Consider the following 15,127-nt stretch of genomic DNA (forward strand, 5'->3'; position numbering starts at 1 on the left):
TGAGACCCCAAACATTAACTCTGATTTTTTCTCCATAGATGCTGCCAGACCTGCTGAGCTTTTCCAGCAACTTCTGTCTTTGTTCTTTCTCCAGAACATGACAGCCTTGTGAAGTAATCTGTACCCAAACCTTGGAGTTAGAGGTTTCTTCTGTTCCTGTATGTTGTTCATCAGATTTGAAATCTGTGTGCTTCTCTGAAATAGTCTTTTGTGTCTACAGTTTCCATGAAGTTGCTGTCATTACCAATCAGCACCATCTGCTTGTCTTGAAATCTTCGGAGCCACCTGTGTGTTTTCTCTTATGATTTTTTTGTTGAAGGCCTGAAGTCTAATTTCTCTAATTTGATACCATTGAGAAATAGTGCTTGTCATTACTGCCCACTCAGTTGTGGAAGTGAACCAACGCTGTCACCATATCGCAATGCACCTTGTTGTATGTAGTTTCCTTCGCTTTACTGTGGATAAGGATAGCCACCTTTCTGTTCTAACTAAAAGAGTCTTGTTGAGTAATCAAGAGGAAGTTTATTGCATTACTGCAACTATTTATAAAGTACATGAACCAGATCTACATTACTACAGAGACTGTTAGAATAGCCTCAATTTTGTTTCCGACAAGCTCCCTCTTTCCTCTTACCAAGTCCCCATGATTGTTTCACAGTGGGTGGTGCTTACTGTGCTCTTCCATGCATTAGCTCTTCCAGACCCATACATAACTCAATATAATACAACACCTGAACCTTTTCACTTCCTTGAATACTGTAACCATTAACTTCTTTTCAGAGCAAGTTATCAAACAGTGTTAAGGCAATTAACTAAAAATATTCAATGGTATGATTCGTTGGATTTGTTATTGTACATCCATTTAATTCAGTCAAATTTAGTTCCCATATTCTTTTCACAGTGGTGTTAACCTGTTTGACACCCTCACTAAAATGTTGGGGAGAATAGTTGGACATGACCATGCTTAGCACCCATCCGGAAACATTGTGCCAGCCATTTTTATCCTTAGCTGATATTAATTGCGTATAGCGTACCTTGATAGATGCATCAAGAAGTAACAATAAACTCTTGGATTGCTATTATAATTGGGGATATCTCTATCTCCTTAGAAAGCCAAATTTGTTCGTCCTTTGTCAACTTATTGTGAAAAGTGTAGCCTTAATTCATATCGTGGTTCATCACAACTGTTAGGAAAACAAAGTGTTGATGTATGATGATTAACTAGAAAATGCAATGGCAGTTTGTAAGGCCCAAAGAAAGACTATTATTAGTTATAAATCTACATGAACATCAGAAGTAGCAGTCATCTTCTACATTTGAGTCTGTTACATTCCAAAGAACAAGTGAAAAGCAATCTTACAGAATAAATACTCAAATAATTCACATTCTCCTACTGTTTATTTTTCTCCTAATCTCTTCTTCTCAATTTTCTGTCCTTTCAGGGTGAAGTGAATTCAAACTTTTAGAATCATTAATGTTTTCTATCATTTTAAGCATTTTGGTGTCTACTGTTCAAAGTTGTCGTCTTTGTCTTGTTTATTTTGGAAGTGAATATAAAGTACAAAAACTGCCCCGACTATCTAAACAGCAATTCTAAAAGATTAATTATCAGACAAGCATTTGGGCAACACCTGAAGATTTACAGATTTGGGTCACAGATTCCACCCTATAAACATCTGAAATGTTTTGATCCGAAGCAAGGGAGAGGACAGCATATGAATGCAATTGTGCAGGTATCATTCAGAAGAAGAGCATCCAAATCCACAAAAACCTCTAAAGTTTGTTGTGTTTAAAAGTTTTGGGGAAGAACTCCAGGTAATTATGGTTTAGGTAAAATCCTTCTCCTTACAGAGTATTTCAATGGAGTGTGGGAAGGGAGGGAATTGTAAATAAACAAAACATATCCTCCAAAGTGCAAATGTTTTGTGAAACATCTATTGCCCAAAACATTTAACTTGTATGGCCTAACAGCCTTTCAGAAAAGCAGAAGGCAGAAGGGAGACAGCATTCTTGGTATAACTTATTGGATTTCAATAAAAAAGGAAATGAATAATCATACATTCCAGCCACATCACTGCAAACTTTGGAGTTCAGTAAATTCAAAAGAGGCATAATGTGTTAGAATTTCCTGAATCATGTCCATGAAATCCAACAAATTCTTTTTTAGGTGACCAGCTCTTACTTAAAGTGGCTTGCTTCTTCCCAATGATTCCTAGAGAGGACTCCTCATCAGTACACATGCCTCCTGTGTCCATCCACCAAACAATTGGCTAGCAAGAGTAATGTTGCAAATTGGGGAAGTAGAAAGGAGGAAGGTTACGCAGGTAAAAGTTTTTGATTGGACCTGATCAGTGTTTGCCTTCCCAGCATAAAATCACTGTTTTGTGCAAGTTTTTCTTAGCCCAGATGATGAGTGTTAGTAGGTACTTAACCATGAGCACATTAGAATTGAGCCTCACCATGTTCTCACTGAGTGATGATGCTGCAGTGATTAGATTCCAACGGACAGTGATCAGGAGTAGGAACCTAGGATAATCATTTTGTCTAAGTCGTCTGCAGCTAAATATAAATCCATGGTATCAAGCTGGCTGAGTCAGCTAACCCATCACAAACTGATCCAATGTGGAACCAGCGTATAGAATCTTGAAATGATAGGCATTTACATGCAATGGATGGATAGTTATTGAAATATCTTACCCTGAAATCTTTTCTCCGTTGGGAATTTTATTGTATAAGTTGCTGCCCACTGTTTCTTGTTCAATTCCACTCGCTAATGACAGGTGCATTTTATTTGTTTATTACCTCAAAATTGTCTTAAGTTATTCACAAGATTCACTGCTCATTTAGTCTTGGAATTGGCTTGGATAGTAACTGTATAATGACAGTCCCTCTAACTGATAAGTGAGATAAGATCCAATACTCATATCAAGAATAAATCAGTAATTTAGAATCTTCCTGTTTCGCTAATCGATTATCTCTGATTTACAGATGCTTTCTCCAACAGATGTACTTAACATTGTATAGGAAACATTCAGGATAGAAGTATATTCTAAATTTATTGAAGAGTCCTGAGTGCATTCTTAAACATCATGTTGCAAATAATGAACACACTAAGCTGTAGTTTGACAGCGATTGAAATCCTTGGACTAAAGAAATTCTCCTCTCAGTGTCTCATTAAAAGAAAATCTGCAATTAGTAAGTACGTGGGACTAGGGTTAATTGTTAATTGCAAAAAATAAGTTGTGTTCCTTAACTAATGCAGATGGGACAAAACGTGATTCATTGAAGTAGCTGGAGGCGGAGAATTGAAATGGGTGGAAATAGGGTTGTGATTACTGTAGATTGGGGCTGGGTTTTGTGATTGCGATTAAATTGGGGCTAGATTTGTGAAACCAGGAAATTGGGTTCTGGGACTGTAATTTCAATTGATTGGGTTGGTCTTATGAATACAGTAGATTAGTGTTGACATTGTGATTATACAGGGTTGACATAGCAATTACAGGAGATTGAGGTTGGGATGTTGAGTGCAAGAGATTGGGTTTAAGGTAAATGTGATTACAGGAGATTGGGAGATATGATTACAGATGGTTTGTACTGGCATTGTGAATATAGGACTTGGGTTTGGGTTTTGATTACAGGAGATTGAGATCGGAGTTTTGAATTCAGTAGGCTGGGGTTTGGGCTGTGGTCACGGGAGGCTGGGGTTTGGGCAGTGAATATAGTCAAGGTGGGTTTCTGATTGGAGTTGCTATTGTGGTGGCCAGAAGTCCCAGTTGTGCTTACACTAGATTGCAGTTGGGGTGAAATTTGCAGTCCATTGTGACTGGAATCATTAACAACACTCTAGACTTTCACTAATGATATCATTTTGCAAAGGTTTTTCAATTAAATTGTTAAGTAGCTTTTTCATATTGCCAGAGTTGCATGCAGGATATATGAAGGTTCATTCTGTTTGCAAGGTCTGTGAACCCTGCAGACCCACCTGTCTATGAGGGACACACTCGCGACCCGCACTGGGCGATCGGGACCATCGCCTGTCCCTCGATCGAGGTCTGCTGTACTCATGCCGCTCCTGGGAGTAGCGTTCCTTGTCTGATGATGTGTGGTGATGGTGATGCTTCCTATCTTTGGGTCTTCCTCGCTCACGATCTTTCTCCTTTGGAGGAAGGTCGCCTGATTGTGTTGTGGTACTGAGGTCTGTTCCAAGCCCTATATCAATAAAAGCTGATCATTTAGGCAAAGAAAAAGAAATCGAAAAATGTTTAGAAAGACGAGCTTGCATTTTTACAGTACCTATAATTTCTCTCAGAATTGTTTGTACATATTTCACAAAAAAGAAGTCATTATGAAGACTGTTGGCATATTTGAAAAAAGCCATCATTTTTTATACCAATTTCCTAAGATATGCTTCTCTCTGTTTAATTTTCAGGTACTGTGGAAATCCTGGCATGTTGCATAAATTAAAACAAAGTCACAGGATAATCGCTATTGCCATGTATAATTTGTTTTTGTGATAGAGAACACAGAACGCTGATTGAATACAAACTCGTGAAATAAACAATAGGGTTGATATGAAAATAACTGATAATGTTGCCACCTGCAATACCTGATTTTTCAATGTAACACTGTGAACATTGTACATCCAGAATAGATTGATGTCCAAAGGGAAGGTGATTGAAGTGCTGCTTTTTGCAAAATTAAACGTTTGTCATTTGTTTGATATTTAAGTGCACTTCAAACTGCCTAATGATTAAAGCGTCTCACCTGGTCTGGGTAGATCCATCAGTATGGAAGCTTAATGTTGCAACATTCATAACTTTGAATGCAAGACATTCAAATTGCAGATAGATAGAATTCTCCGACAACATCATTTGCAAAACTGAATTGGCAAAGATGGTTCGCTTTGAATTTGATCCTTGTACTTATGCAGGAATCTATACAGTATTGACAAAACATCTTAGATTTGCTCCTTTTGCAAACCTGTCTTTCTCAGCTGCATCATCCCCCCTTATGTGAACCCTTAAAAAGATTCTCATTCTTACAACTTTGTGACATCTCTTTGCTCTTGGCATTTCTTTGTGAAAACTGTTCTTACTGGTTGCAGGTCACTGATAACTGATCAGGCCTATCTGTAAACCAACTTCTCCCACAGTGGGTGCAAGTTAAGGTCACTGCTGGGGACAATTAGATCTATTCCTTTCCTCATTTTCTTTATCATGATGGCTTGTCACTCAATCTTAAAGGTGGCTGTTGCATTCAGTTTGGTGGTCTATATTCTTCTGATGATGTAGGGCATCAGTTTTCTCCTAAACTGATTTTTAGCTTACTCTGGGGATTAGCATTTAAATGAACATATCAAGAAAGAATAATGAAAGAAAGCACAGTTAACAACCCTTCCCCCAACACCACAAAATGCAGACTACCAAACAAAAGTTGGCTAAAACAATGAAAGTAATGCTACAAGTTTTATAACAGAGATGGAGTATACTGGTATCTGTGAGGAATGGATAAGGAATTTCAAGATTTTAAGAGAAGCAGAAGACTACTTAAATCAATTATGGTCAACTACTTTAAGTTATCAGTCCCACTTTTCCCTAAACCCTTATTTTCTTGAGGAGCATATTAAACTCTCTTGATCTTATACAATTTTGTTTCAAAGCTTTTTCTTGAGTAGTAAGTCTCTGTATTATCCACTGATCTGTTAGCATTTTTCATTTTTAAACAATATTCCTTGAATTCTGACCCTTTTGTCTTTATGTTTAACTTGTTTAAGTCAACTGCATCACCCTCACTTTGATTTACTTATCATTAGGCTTTTGAAAATCTAATTTCCAACATAAAATTTTTCATGTGCATTTAGGTGTACAGAAAGAGACATTGGTGAAGGTGTGACAAATAAGCAAATATTATGGAGTTTTATGGAATACAGCAAGTGGTTCTTCAGAATTTGGGATCACTGAATTTCTCATATGAATTAAGGTAGGCAAAATATACTCTGTTGCAGGTTATATTCCAAAACCTTCTGTATCTGTTCTCCACTGTTTTAATTTGCCCACTTCTTTTTTCCCAAGCAACATTGGGATAGGATTCTATGGCTTTCAGGTATCATTTAGGTCCTCACCTAAATGAGAATCCTTCACAATGAATGTCAAAAAGCTATTAAATCCCAGTGGCAATGATATCCAAACCCAACCTTGTCATAAACCAACACACACACAACTTTGTCAACACGTAATGGTCAGAAGCTAAATTTCTGACTGTATTTTTACCCTTTCCAGCTGGTGGCCTTGATTCTGCGCTTGTTAACTACAGTTAACTCAACACAGACCAAGAATGGCCTTGAATCATGCTGGGTCTGTACGGCTTAGCACTTCACTAGTTGATAGTGTCATCACCATATACTCCTATAAATTTTAATGTGGCTGAGGCATGAAATTAATTGCAATGGAACTATTACATAATCCCTGATGTATCGATAAGTCAAGTGTATAGGCTATTTCTCTCCAAGAATATTTTTCTACACTGTGGAAATTTTGCTGTTGCTTTCCAATTGAATGATAAATGCTTACCTGTGTCAGCATCTGTATATCGGCTCTGTGACCTTTCAGTAGTCCTATGACCCCTTTCTCTCCGACGATGGGATCTTTGTGTCTCCTCTGGGATGACCCGCTCTAGAGAATAGTCATCCAGACGCATGCCTTTGGAGCGCTGATGACCCAATGTTGATGCTGATCTCTTAATTGGGCTTGTATCTTCAATAGTCTGTGACACCAAAGAAAATCCAGATTACTTAAAATAACCATACTGACATCATTAAAAGAGTCATGAAGTGAGAGTGAAGAACTCAGCATGTGAAAAAAACAATAGGATTGTATGGAAATGCACAGCACTGTGTGTGGGGGTGGGGGGGGGGGTGGTGCTGCCTTATTATTTATATACCTGCTGAACCTACCTTTCCAATATCTTTGCACTATCCTGCATACAAAATCTTACTTTCTTTCACCATGTTTTTAAAACACTTGTGTCAGCTTTTTTACATTATAATTCCTATTCCACATTTTTAAGGAGATCTGCCTATGTAAACCTGTCGCACTAGAATTGCATATAAAGGCAAAATATTGTGGATGCTAGAAATCTGAAACAAATAGAGCTGCTGAAAAAACTCAGCAGATCTGGCAGCATCTGTAGGGACAGGTACAAAGTTAATGTTGTGCATCTTGTATGGCTGTTCTTTAGACCTGCTGAGTTTCTATAGCATTCTCTGTGTTTGTAACACTAGAATTAAAAACTCCTTCCAGTGTGATAGTACTGTGCCTCTACACAGGCAGTCTTCATTATAAATTTGGACACAGTCATTTACTATGGCAGAATTGACAGTAAGTATGATAAATAGATTATATTGTTAATTATATTGAAGATACATTAATATATACACACATCATTCCAATACGGTCCATGCAACTTTGTGTATATGTAGATATATATACAGATACATTGTACATACACCATCTGTACAATTACAGTCTTAATATATGTATAAGTACGTGTAATATGTATACAACCTAGAAACAGCTGACAGAATGCATACTCTACCTATAAATACAGCTGCTTTGCACACAGGATACAAGATATCTGTATGTACAGTACATAAACAAACTATAAACTGGTAAAATAAAAAAGCAATGATTTTAACCTAACTCAGCAAGCAGAAATTCTGCAGGAAGGCTGTTCTACAGCACATCTGACATTGACTTCAGCAGAGTTTAAAATTAGGTGCAGTATAAAATTAATGTTGCATATTGTCCTACCAATTCCCTAGGTTAGAATATAATTGTCATCAAAGTCTATAGCAGAATTATATTTTGCTCAGATTTTCTGTCAATATTAGAATTAACTTAACAGAAAACTTAGATGTCACATTTCAGTTTACTGTTTGTCATGAGCAGTATGTGGTTAGTTTTTTCTACATATACTTTATGCATATTGGTTATAGATCTATTCATGCATTAGATATATGGTGACCAAAAAAAACTATAGATATATACCTACATATATAGTATGTCATACATACGTAAAGAATTCTGTCTACAAATATTTAGAAGCTATCTGTACATATTTTCATATACTATGTACAGACACACAGCCTTTAAGTATAGTATACACGTTCTCACTGCTCAATAGCATCAGTGTCTTGTGTTCCTGCTACCCAAAAGCAATGGGGGAGAAAATGGCCTGGTGGTATTATCGCTGGAGTCTTAACCAGAGACTAGACAACATTCTGGGGACCCAGGTTCGAATCCCACCACGGCAGATGGTGGAATTTAAATTCAATAAAATATCTGGAATTAAAAATCTAATGTTGACCCTGAGACCATTGTCAATTGTCAGGGGAAAAACTCATCTGGTTTACTAATGTGCTTTAGGGAAGGAAACTGCTATCCTTACTAAAATAATAAAGTGTGAAGCTGGATGAACACAGCAGGCCAAGCAGCATCTCAGGAGCACCAAAGCTGACATTTCGGGCCTAGACCCTTCATCAGAGAGGGGGATGGGGAGAGGGTTCTGGAATAAATAGGGACACAGGGGGAGGCGGACCAAAGATGGAGAGAAAAGAAGATAGGTGGAGAGGAGAGTATAGTTGGGGAGGTAGGGAGGGGATAGGTCAGTCCAGGGAAGACGGACAGGTCAAGGAGGTGGGGTGAGGTTAGTAGGTAGGAGATGGAGGTGCGGCTTGGGGTGGGAGGAAGGGATGGGTGAGAGGAAGAACAGGTTAGGGAGGCAGAGACAGGCTGGGCTGGTTTTGGGATGCACTGGGGGGAGGGGATGAGCTGGGCTGGTTGTGCGATGCAGTGGGGCAAGGGGACGAACTGGGCTGGTCTGGTCTACATGTAACTCCAGATCCACAGCAATGTGATTGCCTCTTAACTGGCCTCTGGGCAATTAGGGATGGGCAATAAATGCTGCCTTGCCAGCGATGCCCTCATCCCATGAATGAATAAATAAAAAACAGTAGTGTTTTTGTGTTTCCGCTCCTTAATTGTAGAAATGTTAATGTATTTGTATTGCCCAAGGGCAGAAGTGCTAGTGTGTTCCCACAGCTCAGTAGCAGGAGCATTTCTGTGTTCCCACAGCTCATTAACAGGAGTGCTAGTGTATTCTCACTGCTTAATAGCAGGAATATTTGTGTGTTCCCATTGCTGAATGGAAAGGCCATTGCAGGACTGCTTTCCTCTCCCATTCTTACCTTTTCCTTTTGAGGTGCAGTAACAAGTCATGATCATTGCATTTGTGAAAAGAACATTCTGACATTGTTAGCTGTTTCAAAATCAACAGGGTCCCAAATCAACAATCCCTTTTGAATTTCGTGATAGACTGGTATAAAGAGTGCAATATATTTGCACGGATTCTTAAACATAGAAAAATGGGACAGGTTCCTTACACCATGACAATAACAAAGGAGCCGATACAATTAATGCGGGATTTGTATTTGATGTTTCTGGACATGTAACAGTTCTGGACATGTAACAGGAATACAGATACTGAGCAATTGAGCTCTCAATACATTTGTTATTTTGGCTATTACCATTAGATTACAGATCAGTATATTTTGCATTGTGTTTACTTTGATGCCGGGAACATTGTTCTGAGACTGAACACACAGGGCTGGAAGATGTGAGGTGTGATTGAATGCTCATCCAATCTTGCCTTTCGATTGTCAGGCCACATGTGCATCAGCTGCTAGCATTTTCTAAGTACTGATGGACAGCTTGCTGCCTTGGGTGGATGAGAAACTCAATGGAACATTTGTTAAGGGCAGGCCCGTACCAAGGGTTTATGTAGAGGGTTGGGCCAATCGAGGGGAGGAAATTTAATGGTAAGGCACATAGAGATATACCTAAAAAGTACTAAATGATTATTTTTTGTTCTCAGATCTGTTTCTAATGATATCTTTAAGGCACATCCTTTGTGACTATTTCTAGCTGTACATGCAGAATCCTGGTACTAGGAGGATCCACATTCAATAACTGGTCCAGAAGTCAAAGCACTGGATTGAATGACACTAAAATGGCATTGGAGTACTAATGACTTCATAAAACCTCAAGTTAGATTAAATACTGTGATTTTTGTCAGATCTTGATATCAGTCTATCATGATCATACAAATTAAACTTTGTTTCCTCGGTAAAACTGCTTTTTCTTACACCAAAGCTATTTGTCAAACAGTTAAAGACTGTGCCACATGCTGGCACAGTGTTTTAAGAGATACGTCATGCGTAAACATTCTAGCAAGTCCTCAGGAACATGCAATCCATCAGTTGATTTTTCAGCTGTCCACAATCTCCTGAAACAAAATTAAATCAAGCTTTAAAACGCCTAATAGAATACAATGTCCTTGACATGCATGCTACTGAAAGGGCCGTTCAGTTGTCAGTGTGTTTATAAAGGGATTAAACAACAGAACTCTGATGGTTCATTGATAACTTTGTCTGGTGTGGTACTGAATCTTGACACCAGGAAGGATCAAGACAAAGTAATTGGTCATTAGTTATTTTAGCCAGTGAAGCTGAACAATTAACCTCAGGCACATGGAACTGCCATAGGGTAGATGCAATTCCCGAGGCAAAGGTGAGAGGCTAACAGAGTCTGTGTCTGCAACGTGATTTGGTTGTGGGCATTTTGTGGAAACCAGAGGGGAGAAGGATGGGTTGCCAAGTCCTAGTGCTATATTTTATATGAAGCACCGTTTGCTGCTTTTGTGGCTGCAGAATGTCAATCCAGATGGACAAAAGTCGGGCGGGGGGGAGGAGTAATTAAAAGCACACAATCTCCTGCCTGAATACAACACCTGCCGTTGTGAATAAAATGACATCTTGTGCTTCAAAAGTCACACAAATGTTAAACATATCAGTTGGTAAAAGCATCCTGGAGAATAATTTCTAGAAATCAAATTGGTTACATAATATTATGTGTGAGGTGATGCACTTTGGTAGGAATAACCAGAAGGCAAAGTACAGGGCTAATGGTAAGATTCTTAGTAGTGTAGATGAGCAGAGAGATCTCGGTGTCCATGTACACGGATCCTTGAAAGTTGCCACCCAGGTTGACAGGGCTGTTAAGAAGGCATACAGTGTTTTAGCTTTTATTAGTAGAGGGATCGAATTCCGGAACCAAGAGGTTATGGTGAAGCTGTACAAAACTCTGGTGCAGCCGCACTTGGAGTATTGTGTACAGTTCTGGTCACCGCATTATAAGAAGGATGTGGAAGCTTTGGAAAGGGTGCAGAGGAGATTTACTAGGATGTTGCCTGGTATGGAGGGAAGGTCTTACGAGGAAAGGCTGAGGGACTTGAGGCTGTTTTCATTAGAGAGAAGAAGGTTGAGAGGTGACTTAATTGAAACATATAAAATAATCAGAGGGTTAGATAGGGTGGATAGGGAGAGCCTTTTTCCTAGGATGGTGACGGCGAGCACGAGGGGGCATAGCTTTAAATTGAGGGGTGAAAGATATAGGACAGATGTCAGAGGTAGTTTCTTCACTCAGAGAGTACTAAGGTAATGGAATGCTTTGCCTGAAACGGTAGTAGATTCGCCAACTTTAGGTACATTTAAGTTGTCATTGGTAAGCGTATGGATGTACATGGAATAGTGTAGGTTAGATGGGCTTCAGATCGGTATGACGGGTTGGCATAACATCGAGGGCCGAAGGGCCTGTACTGTGCTGTAATGTTCTATGTTCTATAATATTACAGATTTAAGGGCCATCTTTTCATGAAGAAAATGCTTGACAAATTTCATTTTTTCATGAACAGCTATGTGATTCATTTGTCAGATTTTCTGTCATAAGTGTTCCACAGGGCTCTGTCCTTGGGCCTCTACTGTTTGTAATTTTTATTAATGACTTGGATGAGGGGATTGAAGGATGGGTCAGCAAGTTTGCAGACGACACAAAGGTCGGAGGTGTCGTTGACACTGTAGAGGGCTGTTGTAGGCTGCAGCGGGACATTGACAGGATGCAGAGATGGGCTGAGAGGTGGCAGATGGAGTTCAACCTGGATAAATGCGAGGTGATGCATTTTGGAAGGTCGAATTTGAAAGCTGAGTACAGGATTAAGGATAGGATTCTTGGCAGCGTGGAGGAACAGAGGGATCTTGGTGTGCAGATACATAGATCCCTTAAAATGGCCACCCAAGTGGACAGGGTTGTTGGTGTTTTGGCTTTCATTAACAGGGGGATTGAGTTTAAGAGTCGTGAGATCTTGTTGCAGCTCTATAAAACTTTGGTTAGACCGCACTTGGAATACTGCGTCCAGTTCTGGGCGCCCTATTATAGGAAAGATGTGGATGCTTTGGAGAGGGTTCAGAGGAGGTTTACCAGGATGCTGCCTGGACTGGAGGGCTTATCTTATGAAGAGAGGTTGACTGAGCTCGGTCTCTTTTCATTGGAGAAAAGGAGGAGGAGAGGGGACCTAATTGAGGTATACAAGATAATGAGAGGCATAGATAGAGTTGATAGCCAGAGACTATTTCCCAGGGCAGAAATGGCTAGCACGAGGGGTCATAGTTTTAAGCTGGTTGGTGGAAAGTATAGAGGGGATGTCAGAGGCAGGTTCTTTACGCAGAGAGTTGTGAGAGCATGGAATGCGTTGCCAGCAGCAGTTGTGGAAGCAAGGTCATTGGGGTCATTTAAGAGACTGCTGGACATGTATATGGTCACAGAAATTTGAGGGTGCATACATGAGGATCAATGGTCGGCACAACATTGTGGGCTGAAGGGCCTGTTCTGTGCTGTACTGTTCTATGTTCTATGTTCTATGTTCTAATTATACATTTCAAAGTAACATATAATTTTTTGAATTTTGCAATCAATTGTTTGAGGAAAAATATTGATAACCTTCCCCCCAATTTAGATATTGTCCCTTGAACAACTGAACAGTCCCTTTAAGGGAGACAATAGCAAGTTCCACATTTGGCAAAATGAAACTTAGAGACAGATAAGAGTAATCAAAACATAAGAGAAGAGAGACTAAGACAGGGTACATACACTGAGATTATTTCCGCGGTTCCGCACTTTTCTCCTCTGTTAACAGTCATAAGACAGGGTGCATACCGAGAAGAGTGGAAAGAAAACATGACAAATAGGGGACAAAGAGGGGAGGAGACAGAGACAAGACAGAGGTGACAGGAAATGGTAGCAAGAATACCCCACATCCAAAACAAAAGGGAGACAAAAAACACAAACAAGGCACCACAGGGTATGGAATGACACAAACAAAGACAATGGAGTTTTGTAAAAATAATATAGTTATATTTTGAAAAACAAAACAAATGAAAGAAGAGAAGAAAGGGAAAGAAGGAAAGAAGCACAAAATGTAACAGTTATACAATTAGCAGGCAGAAAGAGCAGAATAGAAAACACTTGGCTGTTTAATATTCATTAAAGAAAGGTGGTTAGGCCAGACCAACAGGATTTCTTCAAGATGAAAGAGTGATTGGTTTTGGGGAGGGGTCAGAATTAATAAATATTTCAGAATTTGTATTCCACAGTAACACACGTCCTGCAGTTTAAGGAACAGAAAAATCTTTACTGTTCACTTTGCTGGATAATTTCCAATTATTTCATACATAATTTCCTCTCCCTAATCTTTTCCACTGTCAAATTGCTTTAGTTACCTCTTTTCACAGCACTGGCTTCTAACTCTGCCTCAGCAGGCAGTCTGTTCCATTTAGGAAGGAACTGTAGGTTGTTAGAGCTCGCACATGTCAAATGCACACAGCAGGCTCAAAGGGCTAATTACACCTTTCGGTGCCTAGGATAGGATAACCTGCCCAATGGAAACAAAGGTCTTTTCAGGTTGACACCTGTTTCATACATTTTATTATTCTCTTTATTGACATAATTGCCTTAATTCTCACTGATTGGGCTAAGTTAAAATTGAGACAGTATGTCAGAACTGGATATAGGACAGATATGGGGATGCAGCATGACATTCTTTGCGTTAATGTAAAACTTTGCTTTCCACAATATAGATTTTCTGGGTAAGAATGACAAAGTACCAACTATTGTTGAATTCCGGATACTGATGTGGAGTCATTTAAAAATAGCTTTGAAATTTCAGCAAGCTAACTTCAGGTGCTACAGAAGACTCCTCTCCTGTCATTAGAGGTGTACTTAACCAGGTTTCAGAGGTGAGATAAACTTTTCGCAGGAATACTGAATAATGAGATAATCCTGACTGATGTCTTCCTCATAACCTAGGGATTCTGAGGGTAATTACACTGTTTCCGCCACTAGAATGAAATCACTAATGGTACAGAATAGAGATTGACTCAGGTCTTCTTGGTCAACGTAGATTGGTGACAGACTAAACAGTTTATTTATGAACAAATCCAAAGCTCTAATGTAATTTATTTAACTTATTGTCAATGTATTTGCAGTCCATCTTCTGGTAAAGTAGAAGGGAAACAAATGTGTTCCTAGCCTCTGCCAACTTGTTCTTGAACAGGTGATGGGCAGTAGTTATAGAACTGTCACACAGTTACAGATCCTTTGCTCACCACAATACATAGCAACGGGTAGGATTTTCATTGTGTCTGCTATTGTGCAGATTGTCCATGTCCATGTACCTACACATATACTAGTTACTAATTAGCTAACTGATCTGAGATTGGAACCCCAGATCCCTTCATCGTTAGATACTAAAAATACCTTCTTTGTGCATATATATAGGGGTAGGATCAGTATTTGTTGTAATCTTGTATGATTAAGATATGTTTCAGAGATAGTAGGAACTGCAGATGCTGGAGAACCTGAGACATGTGCTTCCTTTTGAATTTGTTTATGGCTTTTGGGTTTATATGTGGCTAGAAACAGTTAAATTGTTCGTTCACAGGATGTTGTTGGGTTTGATGCATCAGTGCACCAATTCACTGACTGTTGTTGAGATGTAGAATATGTGGCTAATGCCTGTCAACTGAAGCTTTTTCCATACAATTTGCAAAAATAAGCCCTGATGGTTGGCATCAAATGTTTTGATAAGCATCTCATTTCTGACGCGGGTGGAGAGGTTCAGTTTATGGCATATAATAAATCATCAATATGAGAATGTGTGGCTAGAGACCCTACAAAAA

The 15,127-nt window shown here is 39.2% G+C and overlaps 1 protein-coding gene across 4 annotated transcripts in view; it reads right to left on the reverse strand.

The window, feature by feature from the left end:
* The window catches only part of LOC125447460 (voltage-dependent P/Q-type calcium channel subunit alpha-1A-like), a 606,466-nt gene that overhangs the window by 19,891 nt on the left and 571,448 nt on the right, over nt 1–15,127 (reverse strand). For 2 of the 4 annotated variants that reach the window (XM_059639808.1, XM_059639807.1), the window contains exons 44-45: nt 6,570–6,762; nt 579–4,224 (exon numbers count right to left, since the gene is read on the reverse strand). In XM_059639808.1, coding sequence (XP_059495791.1) covers nt 3,944–4,224; nt 6,570–6,762 — 474 coding nt within the window. In that variant the 3' untranslated portion in view covers nt 579–3,943. Of the gene's footprint in view, nt 1–578; nt 4,225–6,569; nt 6,763–15,127 lie in introns of those variants that run through there. The other 2 variants (XM_048521818.2, XM_059639809.1) reach the window with 2 other exon arrangements.

This window comes from Stegostoma tigrinum, chromosome 35, assembly GCF_030684315.1.
Source record: "Stegostoma tigrinum isolate sSteTig4 chromosome 35, sSteTig4.hap1, whole genome shotgun sequence".
Taxonomy (NCBI): domain Eukaryota; kingdom Metazoa; phylum Chordata; class Chondrichthyes; order Orectolobiformes; family Stegostomatidae; genus Stegostoma; species Stegostoma tigrinum.